This window comes from Euprymna scolopes, chromosome 44 (genome assembly GCF_053919585.1).
Source record: "Euprymna scolopes isolate OS-2025 chromosome 44, ASM5391958v1, whole genome shotgun sequence".
Lineage (NCBI taxonomy): Eukaryota > Metazoa > Mollusca > Cephalopoda > Sepiida > Sepiolidae > Euprymna > Euprymna scolopes.
In genome coordinates this window covers 6,167,880-6,183,986 of record NC_136525.1, presented here as the reverse complement: position 1 = coordinate 6,183,986, position 16,107 = coordinate 6,167,880, and the positions used below count along the sequence as shown (strand labels likewise).

Genomic DNA, 16,107 nt, shown 5'->3' with positions numbered 1-16,107 from the left:
ACTTATTCAGGGCATTCATCATGAAGTAGAACTGTCAGCAGAAAACGGAAGTAAACAAAGACGTGTAGCACTTGAACAAAGCTGGAAATTTAATCTTATGCGCTAAAAATTATGTAAATTGATCAAGTAGTTTGGTTTTTATAAAGAAAATCACTTTTAAGCGAATTTTAATTTCTCCAAAGGAGAGCATTTCTTTGAAACTCCGCGGATTAAGGACTATCCACTTATCTTGTGCTTCCTTTTTTAAAATTAAATATGTTTTTAACTCTTTTTCAAGATGTCTTTTAACATGTTTTATTAATCATTTGTTCATATATATATATATATATATATGTATATATATACATGAGAAGGGTGGCTAGTCTCCCTGAAGGATTAAAAACAAGACTTTCCAAAGGGCGAATGAACACTTTTTCGGTGTCAACGGCCAACTAGCACCGTGTATGTTTGTGTGTGTTGGGGTGGAGAGGGCTCCTGTAAGCCGTGGTGAAGGCAACCTTTCTAGGAGAAGCAAATCTCTGATTTAAAAAAACATAGCGGGAGACCAGTACTCGCATTAAGCTGGTCTGCAGTTTAACTTGTTGCTGGCTATCTTGCTCTTGCTTGTTGCTGGATCTCAACATTTTGAACCAAGAGAGAGACTTAGCTGTCGAACAAAGCTAAGACTCTGTAACATCATCTGTGTATAGATACTCCCTCAGGCATTTGTCTATTAAAATGGTCCTGTGGCGATGGAAGTCATTTTTGGGCTCATGGACTTTAAGTGTCTGAGGGAGTGGCACTCGTCTGAGAAGATGTTGCAATCATCATCATATATATATATATATATCCATTTAATTATAAAATATATACTTTTAATGTATATTTCTAGTGAATTGAAAACTACTTTTGGTTTCAGAAGAAGAAGAAAAAAAATCTTGTTCCAAACAAAATGGCAGTCATAATCACGGAAGCTTTTAATTGTAAAAGCCAAGACGAAGATGAAGAATAGGGCTTTCTGTCGTGTAGTCGATCTGTACAAGTGTCAGATTGTAAAAATCTGCAGACACAGAGCAAATTCCTTCTCGTGTTGGACATGAAAAAATCATGTGCAGGAATGCTGAAAGATTCAATATTTTTATGGAGCAATTCTGGTTTCTGATTGGTTGCTAACAGAATGTGACTATTTGATTGGTCAGTCCCTATCACCAATGTCTATAAATAGAACTGTCCAACTTTCAGTAATCATACCCCCATTTTATCAAAGATATTGCAACAATTTCAATAAATTTTTTTCCAAATTTATTTCTACAATAAAAATTAATTTACACTTTTATATTGGTTTCGTTGTTTTACGGCATATCAACCCTTTTCGGGTTATTTAATGCCGAATCCAATGATTTTAGAAATAATATTCATGTTGCATCCAGTTATTTTGTGGAAGGTTTTTATTCTTCAGTCGCTAGTTTGTAGTGTTTGGTTTGGTTGTTTTATAGTGGATTTTATAGTTTTTGTTCCCTGCCCTGCAGAACATGAATGAGTTTTGCAATGGGAGAGGGAAAGGGGTTACAGTATTAATGTGTGGTACATTTTAAGTTAGAAAACCAGTCAGGAAGTGGGGGAAATAGAAAAAGAAAGGGGAAAAAGGGAGAAGAAAAAAAGGGGAAAAGGTGGGTTGTTGTTTTTGGTTTTGCAGAACATAATTAAGTTTTGCAAAAAGAAAGTAGAAAAACAAAAAGCATCAATATGTTAGGTGCATTTCGTCTCAGGAAGCCAATATCTTCAGACAGCCTGATCTGGTAGCACCAGTTTCATATTGGAAGTAAACATACAAAACTAAAGCTGCATATACCCACACTCATTTTAGTTGTATAAATTGTCTTACACGTGTTTCGTGAAATGGTGGAAACTTACCAAACAATTCATCAGAGACAGATTTATTTTTTTTAAACCAAGAGGCGAAAAAAAAAAAATATCTTGTGGACATTATAAATAATCTTTCTGGTAATGTTTTAGTGAATTTGTGTAATTTGTTTCCTGCATTAAAGATTGTTCATTTTATATATATATATATATATATATATATATATATATATATATATATATCAATTAATATACAAGTCACTTTATGTGTGAGTTCTTTCCTCATAGGTTCCGAAACGGCTGAGCCCATCTTTTGCAAATTTCACACAAACATAATTTATATGTCTGGCAGTGTTCTAAGATACGTCTTGTCCAGAAATACATCCAATTAGTATCGAGAACTAAAAATAATCCAATCTTAAAAATAGGGTTTCTCTCTTATAGATAAAAAAAAAAAATATTTTTACAGGAAAATATTTTACGTTACTCTGGCCAAAGGAGATAATAAAATTTCAGCAAATCATTTTTTTGTTAATAAGGGGAGACAACTCAATTCGGCCTATAAACGTTAGTAAGTTCAAAGTATTTAAAAATTTAAACAAAAGATTTATTATCCATTTTATTTATTTTTATATATTTACACATCATACGTAAATAATGTGTAAGTAATTTATTAACTCAAACAATTCTGATACGAAAGCTCCAGAAAAACCATTTTGGAAACTATCAAACTTCAATAGGTATTACTTTTTATTTCATTTGTGATTATAGTTGAATATAATTTGGTTTGGAATGCAACAACTTGTTGGTCTTTAATTGCCATCATCCAAAAAAATGGAAGGTTATTTTGTTACAAATTATTGTTCTTTTCTATAAACAAAAAAAGTGTCAGAAATAACGCAAGAAAATTTCTAACCATAACAACCTGTAATTTTTACTTACATAAGTAATAATTCCGTAGTAAACTGATATTTCTATAGTTTTTTTTTTTTTAATTAAGTGGAATTTTAAATACTTTTTTTTTTAATATTTAAACATCAGTATTATGCAAAAAATGTGTGAATATCTATTAAGACAAATGTAACTTTTTTGATCTGCCATTTTTAATAAATAAGGGGAGACGACTTAAAAACAACCCTGGTGTCTAACTCTGTCCCGTGCATTGTAAATAGGAACATAGTTCAAAGTATCTCACATTTTAAACAAACGATTTATCACACATTATATTTCTTTTGATACTTAAAAATCATATGTAAATAATAATATTGTGGGAGTATTTATCAATACAAGCAACTCCGATACGAAAGCTGCGATTCACATATAACAACCTGTAATTTTTAAGTTCTTAATTTTTGAGATAAGGGCTGATTGTTTATATTACTGTTGTCGTTCTGTTTAGGGGATCACAATAAAGAGTCCTGGTGTTCACCGCGAGTTGTTAAACTATACGTGTGCTCTCTGCTTGATGGCAGAAATGTCTGGCTTACATAATGCCAGATGAATCCATACTATCATAGATATAGGGGTGTTAACTACCCCAGAACAATTACTTGCATTGATCGGAGTATTGTTCTCATCTTGAGTGAGATTTGTATAATGTTTCAATCGGATTGGCTTTCGACCGTCTTCAGGCATTTTGGTTGTTGTTTGTAAAAGAAAGGTTGGTTGTTTTACGGCATTCTTTTTTTTTTTTACATAGGCATCACCACTTATCAAGGTCAAGAGGCCACTCAAGGATAAGGGTTAAAGAGTGTACAGTAGACATTGGACAATATAGTAATCATTAGTAATGAAAATTTGGTAAATTTGATAACTTATATAGAACGGCTCATCAAGAACTTATTTCCGTTAGACTTGAACACAACCATATTGTAGTCAGCCGGAAAGCAGGAAAACGGAAGACAATTCCACAGGCGAGCAGTTCTAAGAAAGAAGCTTTGTTCATGGAATGTATGTTTAGGTTTAGGCACAGATAAAGAGTGGGGGGAATTATTGATAGTGTGTACAGCTAGACGAGTGTTTCTTGTGAAAGTTTGGCGAGGGGGGACCATAGATTGAAGCTCAGTTGAACACTTTCCATGAAAATAACGATACATCAGAGACAAACTCGCAAGATCTCTTCGGTGAGATAGAGGTTGCAGCGAAGAGAAAAGGACATCTCCTACGAGGCTATCAACACTTTTCGGATTATTTAATGCCGAATCCAAAGATTTTGAAGAAAAATTTTTTTAATAGAATATATTCGTTGTTTTCAAGTCGGTTTCTATTTAACCCATAGTTGGAACCCTAACAGGTACTACCACTCTGGGGCAGAATGGACCTGGGAGCAATGGCAATTAAAGGGTGGCTCCACACTCCCCAAAGCCCACAAGCTGGGGCCTCACCACTGGATATAGTTTAAGGTCATATCCAGGACCCCCATTGAGGGACTTTTACCCTCTGCAGGGGGGGGGGGCAGTCGGTGTATTCTAATGCCCCACCGACAGGGCCGTAAAAGAAAGGAGAAAAGTTACTAGCTCCGTAGATATTTCTTTCTTTTTTTTTTGTTTTTTTTTTACTTACTTATAAAGTAGAACCCTGGAACACGGCATTAAAAATTAGTAACAAAATACAGTACAGTATATAAACCACATGTATATAATCAAATAACATTATGAATAACACCGTAAGGTGGGGCAAATACCGTAACCAGGGGTAGGAAAAAACATTGTATTCCATATCGTAATCTGAATAACCATATCCTCAGGCCATCGGGTTCTACTGTATAAGTAATAATTCCATGGTACACTGACGTATCATGGCACAGTGGTTGAGAACCATTGTGATGTGACACAAGGATCAATATCATCATATTTTGATTTTTTAATCATAAGGTGGGCGTAAATGTGGTGCAGAACTGTTCGGAGAATTCATTTTACCTGCCCTGGGACGGTTATCTTTCGTAGTCTCAATAAGCCTTCTAAATACTTACGTTGTTCCCGGCAAAATGATGGGATTTTAGCAGCGTGCAGATGTAGTTGAGGGTGTCAAGCTGCAACGCCTGAGAGCCGAGCTTTCGCGTCGTACGCTCATCTTTTCCGTTCATGTAGTAAGACCGAACCGCTGCCCAACCCAAGAGTAGGGGACCGTGGGTGGGAAGGCTTGACAGGCTGCAGAAACATTTGTCAAGATCCTGAAGAGAGATAAATCAGAAAAAAAAAAAAAATTTTATTATGCAAGAATAGATAGTTAATTACTAAGATGTTCTTTTGCAAAGCAATATGTAAAGTAGTTAACTTTTAGGACATTGTTTCTAAAGTTTGGATTATTCAAACTATTGTTATCATCTTGAGTGTTATTTTTACAATGTTTTGATCGATGTAACCTCAGACCTTCTTCGAGCGTATCTTATCAAATGGGTACGACATAACTACGTTGACGCACTGGTTCTTGTTAAATCACTGAAGTTAAGCAATGCTGACTCTGGTCAGTACTAGATGGGTGACCATTTAGAAATACCAGGCATTGTACACAGGAGGACGTCAACACCTCCCTGCAAAAGTTGCAAAAACCTAACGTCGTTATCTCCCCTAATGGGGATATACATGCGACTGGGGACCACTTGTGAATTGTATACTCCCATGGAACTTCCACCTTTGGAGGAAGCTGGTTCACCAATAGCAATGGCCAAGAACACATTACCTGAAAGTACTTCTTTTAAACTCCTCGGCCTAACGTTTACAGGGAATATGAACTGGAATAGATACATTGAGAGCATTGCCAAGGCTGCTGCAAGGAAGGTTGGCTCCCTCTACCATGCTAGAAAACTACTTACGCCTGACTGTATCCTATACCTCTATAAGGCAACCATTCGCCTATGTATGGAGTACTGTTGTCACATCTGGGCTGGAGCATCTGCTGCTCGTCTCTCGCTCCTGGACAGGGTTCAAAAGAGAGTCGCCAACCTGATAGGTCCTGAACTGTCATCTAGGCTTCAGCCTCTGTCCCATCGACGAAATGTTGCATCCCTCTGCCTGTTCTACAAATACTTTAATGGTGAATGCTCTGATGAACTGCAAACACTTGTGCCTCCTCGACGTAACTACCCCCGACAAACCCGACAAGCTACTAAGTCTCATCCCTTTACAGTAGAGATCCCTAGGTGCAAGAAAGCCTTTTACTCTAATAGTTTCTTCCCCAGAACTGCGGGTCTTTGGAACTCCCTTCCGGGATTCTGCTCTCCCAACTGCAATGATATGCAGAAGTTCAAGTGTAATGTTAACAAACATCTTTCTACTCATCTCCCTTCATAATGACCCCGCTAATTAAGTCCCTGATAGTAGCCCCCTGCTTCAAAGTGGCACTGTGCCTTGTTTGGGGTGAAAATTGAATAAAAAAAAAAATTTAAAAAAATAAGGTTAGTGCCATTTCCATTTTCTATCGAACTTAAGAATCTTTTTGCCAAACTCTGAAATTTTCACACCATTTTGCATAGGACTATTTATTTAATTAACGAGGATAGCTGAATTAAAATTTTTATACGTTTTATTTATTTTTCTTTTTTTACTTGTAGTTACTTGTTTTTTTACTATACGGCATATTCACGTTGACCCACCGGTTCCCACTGGATCACCGAAGTTAAGCAACGATGAACCTGGCCAGTACTAAATGGGTGACCATTTGAGACTTCTAGGTGCTGTATGTGCTCTCTGCTTATCTCGGCATTGCTTCTAGTCGTTCACTTTTTACTCTACACTGTTAGATGGATAGATTCCAACCCGGAAAACAGAAATTCTTCCCCCTTTGTCAGAAATATTGCTGATGGAATATGAGGACTAAAAGGACAAAATAAGAGAAGCGAGAGTTACGAGGCTGTCGGAAGTAAGACCTAAGATTCACTTTCTACTTTCCTTAAAAGAACTGAAGACTTACATTGAAACAGTAAAAACAGACATGGAGAGCTGGTGACTGGCTCCTGCGTTTGGTCATCGAGAATGGCTGAAATAAGCATAGGACTCAGCTTCCATTTGTACGGGTGGACCACTTTGATGCAGGGCGCAATGAACTCAATTGGAGTTGGCTCAATCCTCCACAGCGGAGATGAATGCCGTTACAGTTAAGTGAGATGGATTCATAGGTTTGTCTCTCAAGTAATAGCTCTGACTGAACTTGCACTTGGTATACCTAGTCCGCAATTTATAGGAGCAGCAGGGGAGGTAATTAAGTAGTTAACGGCACAGGCTGACAACCTGGGTGTGCCAAGTTCGAATCCAATTCGTTCCACGGAAACACTCTTACTTCAGGATGTTGACAAACTTCCAGAAATGATTCTAATTAGAAAGATACCAGAGAAACAAATGCCAACAAATAATTCATACGAAATGTATGATGCTCAACGACAACCCTAAAAACACGCATGGGTCAGCCATATTGGATTATGCAAAGGACAACTATCGACAAAATCTTATATCAAAATTAAATGAAATCAAGTTTTAGAACACACAATGTACCTTAAATAAGTTTCCAGACTTTTTTGTACAGGCATTTAAAATTGTCGTAGACTCTTGAAAATTCGGTATGTTATTGCTATACATCTTATGAGATGACTGACCAATTTTTATGATTTCAGGTTCAAATGAACAGCTACAGCAGGAATTGGAATACACCCTACTAAAGCCTGATTGTCACAGCTGGTGAATTTCAAAAATGAAATCTGGACGTGATGACACTTTAGAAGAACGATATGCAATAAAATTCTGTTTTAAACTTGAAAAAATGCCATGAAAACGTATGGAATGCTTCAGACTGCTTTTGGACCATCTTGCATGAATGGAGCATCAGTTTTGAGTGGCATAAGAGATTCAAGGAAGGTAAGGGGTCTGTGAGGAATGATGAGAGGTGTGGGGGTAAGTAAGGAAATCAGAACACCGGACTTGATTGGCCAAATAAAGAATTTCATGAATAAGGATCGTTATCATTGATTGAGATTGTCGGACTGACTTCCTCATCTTGGTTGTTATTGTCACAACGTTTCGGCCGTTTTGCCCTCCGGCCTTTGTCAGGTGAACGGTTTGTTAGGAGTCTCGAACCCAACCCTTTATTATTATTACGGGGGTACCGTGTTCGGACTCCAGCTAGGCTTTGGGACATAGTTGCTGATTCTCTGTTTTTCAATGTTACTTTTTCACTGCCTTCGTTCAGGATTGAACTCAGCACCTTTGGGTAACTGTAAACTTTGATACAACGTCTAGGACCACTCGGCCATATGTCACTAGGACAATTCTTAGTTGGTTTTTGTTAATGTTAAACCTATGTTGTTATTCAAGGTTTTCTCTCTCTATCAGAGGTGTCCAAATTACATTCAGTAGGTTGTTATGTCCGAGCATGTGAGCTGTTTCTTTAAGTTTTCTCACTTTCCAGTGGGTCTCTCTGTTTATTATTTTTACTTTATCCCATAGGGGGCGATGATCCCTCCTCTCCATCCAGACATGGTTGGCTATACCCGATTTTTCCGTCTCCCCTTTAGTTACCGCTTTTCGGTGTTCTTCCACCCTTACTTTAAGGGGGCGGCATGTTTCACCCTTGTAAACCTTTCTGCAACTGCATGGGATGGAGTATATGCAGTTTTTGGTCATGTTCTCATCCATGCGGGGCTTCACTCGTACCAGGTGTCGTCTGAGTGTTGACTCGCTTTTGAATACCGTCCTGATGTTGTAGGGGGCACATATTCTCTGAATCTTTTCGTTTACAAGGGTGAAACATGCCGCCCCCTTAAAGTAAGGGTGGAAGAACACCGAAAAGCGGTAACTAAAGGGGAGACGGAAAAATCGGGTATAGCCAACCATGTCTGGATGGAGAGGGAGGATCATCACCCCCTATGGGATAAAGTAAAAATAATAAACAGAGAGACCCACTGGAAAGTGAGAAAACTTAAAGAAACAGCTCACATGCTCGGACATAACAACCTACTGAGCAAACCAAGCATAGAGCTGAATGCAATTTGGACACCTCTGATAGAGAGAGAAAACCTTGAATAACAACATAGGTTTAACATTAACAAAAACCAACTAAGAATTGTCCTAGTGACATATGGCCGAGTGGTCCTAGACGTTGTATCAAAGTTTACAGTTACCCAAAGGTGCTGAGTTCAATCCTGAACGAAGGCAGTGAAAAAGTAACATTGAAAAACAGAGAATCAGCAACTATGTCCCAAAGCCTAGCTGGAGTCCGAACACGGTACCCCCGTAATAATAATAAAGGGTTGGGTTCGAGACTCCTAACAAACCGTTCACCTGACAAAGGCCGGAGGGCAAAACGGCCGAAACGTTGTGACAATAACAACCAAGATGAGGAAGTCAGTCCGACAATCTCAATCAATGAAAACAACTCATCTCAAAAATACAGACAATTACTAAGGATCGTTATGTTTTTGTAGAGACAATAAATGCATAGTTTGATGTCAGTGTGGGAACTGTACACACAATTATTCGCGAGGAACTGAAGATGCAGAAAAGTTGCGTGAAATTTGTCCTAAGGGTGCTCATAGAAGATCAGACTATTTGACTAAGATGGGCATCAAGACAGTTCCTCACCCTCCCTATAGTCCAGACCTTGCTCCCTGTGACTTTTGGTTATTCCCTAAGCTCAAGGAAAATTTTAGAGGCTGTCGTTATGAGACAATTGAGATGAAAAAGGCTGTGATGAGGGTCACTGATACGCTCACACAAGAGGACTTGCATGGGTCTTTTCAGAAGTTGTTGAAACGGTACAAGTGTATTGCAGCCGGAGGAGATTACTTCGAAAAGGACTAGAGTTTGTATGCACTATTAATACAAGTGCTCATACGAAACAAGTCTGGAAACTTATTGAAGGCACCTCGTAAAATTATGCACGTTGGGGAAAAAAAATTAAATTCTAACTAGAAAGATATCAAGGGAAATGAATACCAATCATCTGATTTATATGAAATGAATAAATGATACTTAATGACGACAGTCTGCAGCAGTAAACAGTAATGACTGTCATTTTTTTTTTTATTGTTTTCTTTTTTTCTTTCTCTTTACTTCTCTCTCTCTTTTTTTTTTTTTTTTTTTAATAGTCTTTCTTCTTCGCTCCCATTCATCAAACTTATCTTTAAAAGCGTTCAACTCACCTTGAAACTGACCGGATCTTTCAACAACGGATGATGTTCAAAACTGGTAAAAAAAAAAAGAAAAAAAGAAAAGCATTCTTTTTCTTAGGCATATTTCATGAAATAAAATAGACATTTTTGTCTATTAATTCTATTTCTGACCCTTTCCAACTTCCGAACAACAGTCTTCACTTCCGACAAACTGGCTGATGTAATTGCCATATTTGTTGTAATTCTGTGTACTTTCGAATCCTTCTGGATTCATCATCTGGGATAGATTAATCTAATTGTTTTTTAACAATTTATACAAGTGTTTTTTTTTTTTTTTGTTTCCATTGGTTAATTATTTTATATAACACAATTTAAGACTGTAAACTATATTTACACGAATTTATTGTTTGACAGAATACTCATATTAGAAATATTGAAAACTATTAAAGTTTCCTTATAAATCCAACTTCTTCATATGGGAACATGGACTCTTAAGATCATTTCGTCTTGAAAATACTTAACCACTTCATATCTTTTCATCTGGATTTTTAACCGTAAATTCACATTTTTTTTTTTTTTTTCATCTCTTTCCCTCATTTCATGAATTCTTTGCACTAAAACTTTTTTTTTTGCATTTATGACTCGCTATAATATTCATTTGCTAACACTTTCCATCTGAGGAGGAGAATGTATTTCTTTGAAATTCCACGGACTAAGGAAATTTTAATATGCTTTAATATTTCTGATTTGAATATCCTGTCGAACAATAAATTCATTTAAATTATAATTTACAGTCTTAAATTATGTCCTTTTATGACAAGCTCTATTTCCTATTTTGGTTGTATTGAGCTTTTTTTTATTTCGTTAGGATTTACTATAGATATTCATATTTATATTTTTGTTAAGCTTACAGAAGCTTTTGGCTTTTAAATTTAGTTTTTACTTCTTGATTTTATATATATACTAGCAGGGGGTACCCGGCGATGCCCGGGTGTCTTGAGGTAAATCAAAACTCCGGGGGGGGGGGTTAAATCATAATAAAAAAATGTTTTGGTAGGTGAGTATGAGAATCGAACCCATACCCTTGAGTTGGAAATTAATGTGTGAAAAAAAAAAAACGTGCGATGTTACCATCGGGCCACCGCAACATACAGCGTAGACGTGTTTGAATGTATTTATCTAACTATAACTATAAAAACAGGCGTGCGTAATAAAAGTTAACTTTGCTGCTTCCATTTGACCTAATTAAGAAGGTCAAATAGAAGTCACGCAGCGTAAGTGTCTGTTCCCGGCGCATTGCCGTGAACACGTCCGTTTGAGTTTAGTTTCATTTTATTAATACTAAAAAGCCCAATCAACACGCGAGAAGCCAAAATAACGATAATTTTGTAAAAATCGACGTAAATAAATCTATACGCTCCGCGCTTTCCTAATTCCTAGATATTATGATATAGGACCTATATACACAGTTTTAAGCGATAGTAACGACCCCGGGAGCGCGTGCGAAAGAAGCCTTTTGAAGACATACACGAAATGATCACACACATTTTGCCTTTTATATATATATATACCAAGAAACAAGAGAGAAACAACAAGAAAGGTAATACAGAGAAAAGAGAGAGGAAAAGGAAACCAAAAATAAAAAAAGAAATAAGATAAAGAAAAGAAAAAAATAGAGAAAATAGAAAACAAAAATAAAGAGAGAAAAAGAAAAAAGAAAAAAAGACAAAGAAAAAAAGAAAGAAAGAAAATGGAGAAAATGTAATAGAAATAAAATGAATAAGAGAACGAAGAAGGAAAAAGGGACAAAATAAGAAAAACAAAATGAAAGAGAAAAAAAAGAAAAAGGAAATAGAAGCAAAAAGATAAACAAATAAAAAGAGAAAAGGAAAAAGAGAAACGAAACAAAGAAAAAAAAGGAAAGAGAGAAATAAAAAAGACACAAAAAAGAAAGAGAAAAAGAACAAAAAAAGAAAAAGAGAAAAGAACCAAAGAAAAAAAAATAAAAGTAAAAAAATAAAAACAAAGAAAAAAAATAAAAACAAAGAAAAAAAATAAAAACAAAAAAAAAATAAAAACAAAGGAAAAAATAAAAACAAAGGAAAATAAAAACAAAGGAAAATAAAAACAAAGGAAAATAAAAACAAAGGAAAAGAAAGAGAAAGAGAAAGAAAGAGAAAGAGAAAGAAAGAGAAAGAGAAAGAAAGAGAAAGAAAGAGAAAGAAAGAAAGAGAAAGAAAGAAAGAGAAAGAGAAAGAAAGAGAAAGAAAGAGAAAGAAAGAGAAAGAAAAGAAATTCTTACTTCTTATTCTTCGATTCAATTTGGATCAGATCAAAATCTAAACATTTCAATACAATAATGATTTCCAAAAATCTGAAAAAAAAAAGAAAAAAGTTCATAACTCAGATTTGATATTCATAAATCTAAAATAAAAACAATTTGCATGAGGGTCTGTATCATTTGTTTTGATCGGACTATTCTTATCTTAATTGTAATTTGTGAAACGTTTTGTAAAGAAAGGAGAACAGTTACTGGCTCCGCAGATGGTTTCGTATTCTTGGAGTTGTTTTTGTTTTTTTTTCGCCGTGGTTTCATATGTGTGAAAAAAAAAAAAAAAAATGGTTGACGAGGGGAGGCAACTTAAATAAAGTTTGACAGGATTATCTCCTATTTACTGTTGACATTTTAAGAGAGGGTGATGCAATTTTTTTTTTTTTATAACTATGGAACGAGGTCAAAATAATTGACATGGATGCAAGATGGAGAATTAGACGATTTAAAGAAGCGGCACATATTCTAAAAAATGAAAAAAAAACATTACTAAGCAGCATAGAGATCAGCAGTATATGGGAACCGCTAATTATAAACGTTGCACAAATAACAATCAAGATGAGAACAGTAGTGCAATGAAAACAATACAAACGATCAGCCCTCATCTAAAAAAGTCAGAACTGTATATGAGGGTCGTTTAAAAAAATAAGACCTATTTGTTTTTGTTTTTTTTAACCTTAAAAGTTGAAGAGCTATGAAGACAGGGCTATAACCATTAAAACAAGTTACTTTTTTTTCCTCTAGAATTTATTTTTCTACATAGTCATCACCATTCTCAATGAACTTTTGCCATAAATTCAATGACTCATTTCGGCTTCTGATGTATGTCCATGTTGCGTTCTTAGAGTCTCACATCGTCAATATCTGCAACAGAGAGATGAAATTTCAGGTCATGAATGCATAAGTTCAACCATCATAACGATGTGTTACATGAAAAGGCTAGTCCCCTTTTCATGTAAGTAAAAATAAAGAGAATTAGTTAAATGAAAATAAAATCAGATAAAACGGGAATCGAACCCTGTAGATAAGTTTTAAAGAACAATAGGTTTTAAATGGAATGTCCAGTAAATTGTTGAGTCTATTAAAATATTTAATAAATACCAATTTGGCTGGAAACTATTCACATTGTTAGAAAGAATGCATAATAAAATATGGGTTATAGAATTAGAAAAGTAGCTTCAATTCCTTTGTAAAAAAACAAGTAGAATGGGAAATTTCCTGGTCATCAGAAACGGTTTCAAAAACGTGCAAATCGCGCATGTTGATGACACGTGACTTATAGTCACATTGAGCAGACATAGGTGATTTCTCAATATAGGAAAGAGTTTGAAGTTAGTTAGGGGAGTCGAGGAGTCAGGGGAGTTAGATCAGTCCGACCAGGGAAGCAGAGAGGTTCAGACCAAATCTTGGCACCGTCTGGAAGCGAGAGGGTTTTAAAAGAAGAAGATGTAAAGAAACTTTGAATTCCTGGATGCAAATCCATTGACCGGTCATATGGAAGAAATAAATGGTCATCATGTTTTTCATAACATGCGTCTTCGTGTTGTAATTCAACAGTAAAGGTATTGTCCATTTATGTTATAAGAACCTTTGATAAAATCATCATCTAAAAATATGTGTTAGAAAGTATATGTGTCAAACTATTTATGTTATATAAACATTCCCGTTTCATACAGAACTGTCAAAAGCATAAACGTCAATCTCTCGGTCTATCTGTCTAGATATCGAATCGCCTCTCAAAGTGTATTAATATGAACTTTGTACAACTGTCTCTCTCTTTATATATACTTGTTAATGTGTCCATCTCTTACAACATGAACTCTCCTAAGACTCTAATCTCTCCTAAGACTGTCTATCACTCTAAGACTTTCTAATACAAACAAGAACACTAAATAAGAACAAAGAAACATATACGAATATTTAGTACCTTCGTCATTTTAAAAAATTGGATACAAAATGAAAAAGTTTATGCATTTTTTAAAAAATGTTTCTTTTTCAACCGATTTTTTTAATAACTTTTAGGGTGAACTTGTTACATGGGATCTTTTAATATCTTTTAAGGTGAACTTGTTACATGGGATTTTTTTAATATCTTTTAAGGTGAACTTGTTACATGGGATTTTTTAATAACTTTTAAGGTGAACTTGTTACATGGGATTTTTTAATAACTTTTAAGGTGAACTTGTTACATGGGATTTTTTAATAACTTTTAAGGTGAACTTGTTACATGGGATTTTTTTAATAACTTTTAAGGTGAACTTGTTACATGGGATTTTTTTAATAACTTTTAAGGTGAACTTGTTACATGGGATTTTCTAATACAAACAAGAACACTACATAAGAACAAAGAAACATATACGAATATTTAGTACCTTCGTCTAATAATAACAACCACCACGTAACAAATGCAATTTGCAATACCCGCTGATATATATCATGTTGACACAGCAGTTCTCGTCAGATCACCAAAGTTAAGCAACGTTGAGCCTGGCTAGTACTAGTTGGGTGACCATTTGAGAATTCTAGCTGCAAATATTTTTCTGGATAGTGCAAAAAATTAATTTTTGGGACAACAAAAAAAAAACAATAACATGCAGCAAATATGAGTTTATTAACCCTGCGTTAATGTTTTGTCGCCCTAATTTTGATTAAGTGCTCATAATTTCTGCACAGCCATCTTTTGCAGAGTGCTCCTCCACTGGAGCGTTGGCTTTTCAATCCCACTTTCTGACCCTTGTGTCACATCTTCTCATTAAATACGTAACACGCACTTTAAACTGTGCTGATCGAATTGCAAAGTGATTCCTACAAACGAACGCTAAAAAGCAAATGTCTATAATTGCTTGCATTCTTTCTTTCTTGACTTTATTGGAATTTGCTTTCCTCTTCACTTTCAAAAGCTAATAATTTTTAACATGAAGGCGTTAACCTTGCATTAGTCGCATGAGGCGTTTTGTCACTCCAATTTTGCTTAAGTGCTCATAATTCCGGTATAAGCACATTGACACACCGGTTCTCGTCTGATCACCGAAATTAAGCAACATTGAGCCTGGCTAGTACCAGATGGGTGACTATTTGGGAATTCTAGGTGCTGTATGTGCCTCTCGCTTATCTCGGCATTGTTTCCAATCATCCTGAACCTCCACTTGCCACTGGTATTCAACAATGTCGAATCAGGAGAGGTGTGGTTGGAGATTGCGCAACCCTTGCCTCAAAATTTCCATGCGCAGGCACCTTTACAGTGGATAGGCATAGTCTGTCAAGACTGAAGTAAGCTAGCTACCATATATATATGTATATTTATTTTCTATTATTTATGAATTACAATATGTTTTCAATCAGAAGCTTGATATTTGTTAAGAAAACAACAAAGCATATATCAATAACAATTTTGCTATATTCCAAAGTCTAAGTTTTTGTTTTGTAAAAGAAAAAAAAAGAAAAAATACAGAATTTAAGTCTTAGGCAATAGTAAAATGAGAGCTATATATTTTTTTTTTCTTAGAACAAGATGGCGACCCACTGGAAATGGTCTGACATGAGCTGTTTTTTGTTCTTCCTGAATTTTACATGTTATATCGTTCTGCATTTTTATCTTTGAGAACTTTTTGGTTTTTCTGATGAGTCCAGGGAAGAAATATTAACATCCAAATATCGAGTGTCTCCTGTGAATGAAACATCTTTAAAAAGCCGCGCATGCATGGTCCCCCCCTCCTGGTGCTGCATGTAAGATGACACCACAAAAAATAATGAAGAAAGGATGAATGTGAGAAGTGTGAAGGGCCAACGTTGCCTTCACATTTTCGCCAAGTTTCAGAAAAATCTAATGAAT

The 16,107-nt window shown here is 35.4% G+C and overlaps 1 protein-coding gene across 1 annotated transcript in view; it reads right to left on the bottom strand.

Moving 5' to 3' along the window:
- LOC145268655 (nucleoporin NUP188-like) overlaps positions 1-16,107 on the bottom strand; it is a 568,258-nt gene that overhangs the window by 151,854 nt on the left and 400,297 nt on the right. The window contains exons 12-14 of the mRNA XM_080124140.1: positions 12,246-12,317; positions 9,974-10,016; positions 4,814-5,014 (exon numbers count right to left, since the gene is read on the bottom strand). Coding sequence (XP_079980266.1) covers positions 4,814-5,014; positions 9,974-10,016; positions 12,246-12,317 — 316 coding nt within the window. The remainder of the gene's footprint in view (positions 1-4,813; positions 5,015-9,973; positions 10,017-12,245; positions 12,318-16,107) is intronic.